The sequence below is a fragment of the Pogona vitticeps genome, chromosome 2 (genome assembly GCF_051106095.1).
Source record: "Pogona vitticeps strain Pit_001003342236 chromosome 2, PviZW2.1, whole genome shotgun sequence".
Lineage (NCBI taxonomy): Eukaryota > Metazoa > Chordata > Lepidosauria > Squamata > Agamidae > Pogona > Pogona vitticeps.
In genome coordinates this window covers 191,333,270-191,340,140 of record NC_135784.1, presented here as the reverse complement: position 1 = coordinate 191,340,140, position 6,871 = coordinate 191,333,270, and the positions used below count along the sequence as shown (strand labels likewise).

General features: G+C 41.3%; 1 protein-coding gene across 7 annotated transcripts in view; it reads left to right on the top strand.

The window, feature by feature from the left end:
- Nucleotides 1–1,467: 1,467 nt before the first annotated feature.
- Nucleotides 1,468–6,871, top strand: part of SPAG17 (sperm associated antigen 17) — a 111,795-nt gene continuing 106,391 nt past the window's right edge. For all 7 annotated transcript variants that reach the window (XR_012084166.2, XR_012084165.2, XM_072991742.2 and 4 more), the window contains exon 1: nt 1,468–1,653. Coding sequence is in view for 5 of the 7 variants with exons in the window: in XM_072991742.2 (XP_072847843.2) it covers nt 1,555–1,653 (99 nt within the window). In the remaining 2 variants the exon portion in view is untranslated. The remainder of the gene's footprint in view (nt 1,654–6,871) is intronic.

Genomic DNA, 6,871 nt, shown 5'->3' with positions numbered 1-6,871 from the left:
TTATCATTTATTGCTATATTCCATATTTCTTAATTGGCTAAGCAAAGGCAGTAGTGAGCCCACAAAAAGAAGAGGCAGTACATATGGCAGCACATGATTATAGGTTCGTTGCACATAACAGTGCAGTAGAAAAAAAATTAGTTTGAGGGAGATCACTAAGATACCACAAGGCTGAGAGTAATTGACTTCTAGTGGGGCCTTGAATCTGAATCTCCCAAGTGCTAGACGGCCAGTCTTAACCATATCACCACACTGGTTCCTAAATTATGATTAGTTGGGGGGGGGTATGTGCTGCAAAACTAGTATTTAACTTTGGCATAGATTTGGAACGAAAAGAACAGTTTTTAGGTGACTGGTAGGTCTATACATTGGGTGTGTGAGGCCAGATGTTACTTCTCCCTTCTGATAACACTAATAGGGGTTTAGATGTGAGATGTTCAAGAAGTAATTTACCGTTGTCACCCTTTGGTGAATTTCTATGGCGAAGCAGGCCAACTTGAACCCGGGGCTCATGTTTGCTTGACTCACCTTAACATTAATGACTGGAGATGGGGACAGACAATGTATATCCCTCCAGATATCACTGGTCTATAATTTCCATCTCTTCCATCCAGCAATGAGGGTTACTGGATAGTTCATTTTAATAGCACCAAGACGGCCATGTGTTCCCTATCTTTGGTTTAAGCTCACCGTAGACTTAAAAAAAATGGAACACTACAATTTGGTTCTCTAGTTTTCTCAATTTAATAGCCACTCCTTGTGACAAGGAAAGCTCATTGGTCCTGTTAACACTTTGCATCCCACATAGGTTATAGACCACTGTTATAACTTGATGCCAGGTTTTAATACTAAAATGAAAAAAATTCATTTTATTATTAAAATAATTTTTCATAATAATGAAAATTTTACATATGTCAAGCTTTAAAAACAACGAAGAGCACAGAAAACACGGGAACGGAGCTGTGTTTGTTTAGTTGTGAGACTGAATAAACTGTGCCAGGTCCACGAGGCAAAAACCCTTCAGGTGGGGAAGACGCCGAGGCAGAAAAGACTCAGACTGACCCGGTGGCTTTTCCATCTGCCTCCTTGCAAGCGTTTCAGGAAAAGGACATACGACATGCACATAAATATGACATATGTGTTTGTATTACAATTATATTGCAGATATTACTCGCCCGTTTGGTGCTCCAATTATCACCCCCTCCCGCTCCTACCCGGGAAAGTTGTTCCCTCCCCGAGTGAAAATCTTTCCCATTTTTGCCGAGGCCATAAAACGAAGCCACCCCACGTTCCTGCGCAGCTTCTGCCTTTCTTCCTCAGGCCTGCTTGGTGACTAAGGAGGCCTCAGAGAAGCGGGAAGCAGCCCCGCGGGAGAAGGGCCGCCCCCAAAGCCGCCGGGCTCGGCCGGGTTGCCTCGGAGACGCGGCCTCCGGCGAGCAGGGCCCAGCTTCTCCGTGCGCATGCGGGAAAGGGCGCGCGGGCTCTGGTCGCCATGGCGACTGATCGACGCCGCCGTCTTACGGGCCCCGGGCCCTTCTTCTCTCTGCATCCGCGATGGCTCCCAAGCGGCCCAAGAGCGGGGGGACACCGGCTCCCGCAGCCGCTGGCTCCAAGAACTGGGAAGCTGGGTTGGTGGCGGCCCGCTTGGAAGAGGTGGGTAGCCGCGGGGGGGGGGGGAGAAATGGCACGCACGCAACTCTCTTCAGGCAGGCTTTTCCTAAGTGACTCTGAAATGGGTTGTGGTGCTCTGTTGCTTTCAAATGTGTTCTTATTATTGATTTTATTTACTGTTTTCAATATAGTACTTTGGGTTCTTTTTAAAATATCTGTGTGCTTCCTGTTTTTAACTTTTGTCCTTTAACTTTCGTTGTATGGTATACTGTGTATATGCTTACAATGACAATAAATTATATTATTATTATTTTTTAATTATGCAAGCCGCCTTGAGTCCTTTTAAGGAAAAGAAAGAAAATAATAAATAATACATTTATTTTTATTATAAATACAATTATATTTTATTATATTTTATTATATTATTTCATATAAATAAATAAAATAATAAAGAAAATTTAAAAAATAAAGGAAAATACTGCATAGGAACCTGGAATGTAAGGTCTATGAACCTTGGGAAACTGGATGTGGTCAAACAGGAGATGGCAAGAATAAACATTGACATCCTGGGTGTCAGTGAACTAGAATGGACGGGAATAGGCGAATTCAATTCAGACGATTATCATATCTACTACTGTGGACAAGAATCCCGTAGAAGGAATGGAGTAGCCTTCATAGTCAACAAAAGAGTGGGAAAAGCTGTAATGGGATACAATCTCAAAAATGATAGAATGATGTCAATACGAATCCAAGGCAGACCTTTCAACATCACAATAATCCAAGTTTATGCACCAACTACTATTGCTGAGGAGACTGAAATTGAACAATTTTATGAAGATTTACAACACCTTCTACAACTGACACCAAAGAAAGATCTTCTCATTCTAGGGGATTGGAATGCTAAAGTAGGGAGTCAAGAGATAAAAGGAACAACAGGTAAGTTTGGCCTTGGAGTTCAGAATGAAGCAGGACAAAGGCTAATAGAGTTTTGTCAAGAGCACAAGCTGGTCATCACAAACACTGTTTTTCAACAACACAAGAGGTGACTCTACACATGGACATCACCAGATGGGCAATACAGAAATCAGATTATGTTCTCTGCAGCCAAAGAGGGAGAAGCTCTATACAGTCAGCAAAAACAAGTCCTGGGGCTAATTGTGGCTGTGATCATCAGCTTCTTATAGCAAAATTCAAGCTTAAACTGAAGAAAGCAGGAAAAACCACTGGGCTGGTCAGGTATATTCTTAACCAAATCCCTTATGAATACACAGTGGAAGTGAAGAACAGATTTAAGGAACTAGATTTGGTGGACAGAGTGCCTGGAGAACCGTGCAAAGATATAGAGTAATAAATTGTGAACTCTGTTGCATAGTGGAATTAACTCCCACGAAACGTGAGCAGCCTTGCATTGGGTGCCTTGCAAGTTTCAGCTTATGGAGCAGGGATGGTTAAAACTGAATTGCACCTTACTTCGTCCTCTACTGCTAATTGCAGGCCAACTCAAATAGTCTCTAACATCTGAGGAAATAGACTTGACACACAAAAGCTTACACTCAACTATAACAGCTAATCTTTAAGGTGCTACAACGTTACAACTTTTATTTTGGTTTTGTTTGTTTCTTGGTTCCCCCCCCCCCCCCCATGCTTTCAAATACTAAGAAGGCAAGGTCTTTGAAACGAACTATTTCTGAAGTGGGACACTTTGCCTACATATTTTTAAATAGGGTTGCTCTGGATGCCAGGCTTGCTGCAGTGGTCTTAACAATAAATTAAAATGATTTTTTTAAGTTGGGAAGAGTCTGCTGAGCACCCATCTGGGTTTGCAGCATTGTTGGTTCCTGTGTCAGTTTCATTTTTCTAGAATCTGTTGTTGGTAGATTGACTGACTGCATGATACTGGGGCCTTCCACTCAGAGAAGCAAGCAGAATGTCACTAATCACAATGGGCTGTAGATCGCTGGTTATGAGTTTGATCTTAGCAAGGAACTGTGGTGTTATCATCTGTTTGGGATTTGTCCTGTAGAGTGACTATCGTTCTTGGTACCATTCTAGCCTCTTGATCTGGGGTCCCCACCCATTTCATTGTGCTGGAATTGGAGTCTGACAAATGCCTTATATTGTCATCAGGTAAAGCATCTCTGTCTGATTGAATGGAACAGACCATGGTGTATTGCAGGGAAGGCAGGTGGAAGAAACAAGGGAGAGATGTGTATTAGTGGCAAAGCTGAATTGCATAGGTTGTTAGATGCTTTAAGGTAATATTTGGCACTTTCCAGGTGTGTTGAACTACGAATCCCAATATACTTGGCTAGCTGTCAGATTGTACAGTGGTACGTACCTGAAAAGTTCCATTTGGGAGAGGCAACTTAAACTTAACAAAGGATAGTTTTGAAGAAGCCACCAAAACAAATTGTTTCGCTTGTGATAAATTGTTTCAGCTGAAGTGTTTTATCCCATTTTCTCTGTCAATCCTATGGTTTCCAAAACAGTAATAATGCTATTGATTAACGTGCAACAACGTAACCTGTAATTCCATGCCTCCATTCATGTAAAAAGAGTAAGACTTTATTGATTTAACGATAAGTGATACATATTAAGCATTTTCTGCTCTCCTGATATGTTGCCAGATCTTTGTACAGTATGTGTTACTGCAACTGTTACAGTTTCAGGACTGTTTTTTTTAAAAATCAATCTCAGCAGTGGCCATAGAAAGTCTAGTAACTTGACAACATACCTGGATGTCTGAATATGCTTTTCCCAGTTTTTTATTCCCCAGTACAATCTGACACATAAGATTTTTAAGTAGTGTTTAACCTTCAAATTCACTGCTTCTGTGAAGATGTAAGCTCATTATTGTGATAAAAATATTTATTTATTTATTTATTTATTTATTTATTTATTTATTTATTTATTTATTTATTTATTTATTTATTTATTTATTTTATTTAATTTAATTTAATTTAATTTAATTTAACTTAATTTAATTTAATTTAATTTATATGCCGCCCACACTACCCAAAGGTCTCTGGGCGGCTTACAGCATCAAAATACAACAAAAATATGCAACAATTAAAATACAATTAATATATATATAAAATTGCCATCGGACCCACAGCTAATATTATTTCAGTTAAAAGCCTTCTGGAACAGGAAGGTTTTGACCTGGCGCCGAAATGTCATCAGTGTCGGCGCCAGACGAATCTCAGTCGGGAGGGCATTCCATAGTCTGGGGGCAGCTGCCAAAAAGGCCCTTTGTCTACAAGCCGTCCCTCTTACCTCCTTGAGGAACGGCTCTTTCAAAAGGGCCCCCTGGCTAGATCTTAACTGCCGGGTAGGCTCATATGGAAGGAGGCGGTCCTTCAGGTATCCAATATGGCTAAATTGTGATTGAGATGAGCAATTTGTGGACTTCCTGTTTTTGTTGTTGTTTTTGTTGCTGTTGCTGTTGCTGCACTGAACCTCATATAATCCCTTAACTTTAGATATGCTGGATTGGGTGTCTGGGACTTGAAAACCAAAGTTATCTGAGGATCACATTTGCCTACCTAGTTGCGGTTTATGCTTGAAAATGTTTATGTGGCATCAGATCAGAAATGTATTTGTCAGTGGTTTTGTGCTGACATTGGCTGTTGGGGTGTAATGTTTAGAAACACATGCCCCTATGATCTCTCCTTTGAGTTCCTCAAATTTTAAAATAATTTTTTGAATGTGATTCAAAGTCAGATTCGAGTCATTGCAATAATACACTAGTTTAGGGCTAGATTACCTCTCCAGAAAAAAAACTGAAAAAAGGAAACCATAAAAGGCAGGGAAAGAGGAAGGAAGGAGGAGAACTGTGGGCTCAAAGGCATGTTGCACTGGGAGAATCAGTCTGAAGCCCTGTGTGATCACTCAGAGTGATAGGAAGCAAAAGATAGGCTGTAAATCAAACCTCAGCAAAGCTGAATTGCTCCAGTTCAGCTTGTTGCAGCCTTGGTCATCTAGCTGCAGAATAATATTGGGGCTCTTGTCTTTTGTAGAGGTTAAATGCAGTTCAGGTGGTATCTCTTTTCTCTGTCAGATTTTCTTTTAAAGAGTCCCCTTCAGATGATATGGGAGCTCTTGCTGTTTCTGATGGGCTATTTACCTCATCTTTGCCTCTCCAGAAGGAATGGACACTGGCCCTGGCAGCAGAGCCGGCAGAAGATGCAGGCAGGAAAAAGGAGCAACCTGGGTGGGACCAGAGACCAGGAACACCTGGAGAATGGAGAGCACACAGGTGGCATGGGAGGAATGGAGTTGGGAATAAGAGAGGAGGACAAGGAGAGTGAGAAGCAGTTGTGGACAGAAGGGTGGGAAGACCTGCTGCTGGTTTTCTGCACCTTTAACAGAAGCATGCCAGAATGTCCTGAGGGACTCTGAGACTTGCAAGTTAGTCAACCTGTCCCAAGGATGAGAACACAGTGGGTGGTGTACTCATCTTCATCTTGCTGGAACTGTTGGACCATTGACTGTGACAAATGAGAGGACTCATTCTTCTAAACTTACCCCCATCCGGTGAAGACGCTGGCACTACTGTTGCCAGTGATTGCACCTCTCACATCTCACTTAGGTACTGGCAGATATGTTCATCTGTGGAAATAGTCCTCTGTCAGGGACTGCTGGCTCTCCCTGAAGGGTCCAGTGCAAATTTGGGTTTCTGTGTGGGATTATATCAGATTTGACTTTTCATCTCTGTTTTTTTGTGTTGTTCCAATGCAAACCAAAGAAATGAACGTGTGAGTAACAAAACATTTGCCACTGCAACAATTTTCTGAGAGAAGGGTTGCATTTTCTGACAGAATTGCAAGGGTGCCAATATTTTTGGCCATGACTGTAGCCATTGATTACATGCACACAGTATACGGGGTTCTAGGGTGAAGAAGAAAATAGATGAAGATAATGAATTTTAAAAGTTTCAAATACATCATCAGCATGTAGAATGAACGATCAAAGAATCAGTTACATAAAATCTTGATCGCAGGTAGTGTGATGAACTGCCTACCAAATATATGTATGGCTTTCTTCAGAGATTTTTGTTCTAGGATGTTGCTTGTTTGTTTGTTAAATCAACTTTTGATTCTGAGGACCTAGAGATTTGCCAAATGTCTGCGTACTTTTGTCTGTACACAATATAATAAAGACATGCATGCTGGAATGTATAGGTGGAAGGAGGCAGTTGTACGACCTCTGCTTTAAAAGGTCTCTTTGGACCTAAAGATTGTAACAATTATTGCCTAAT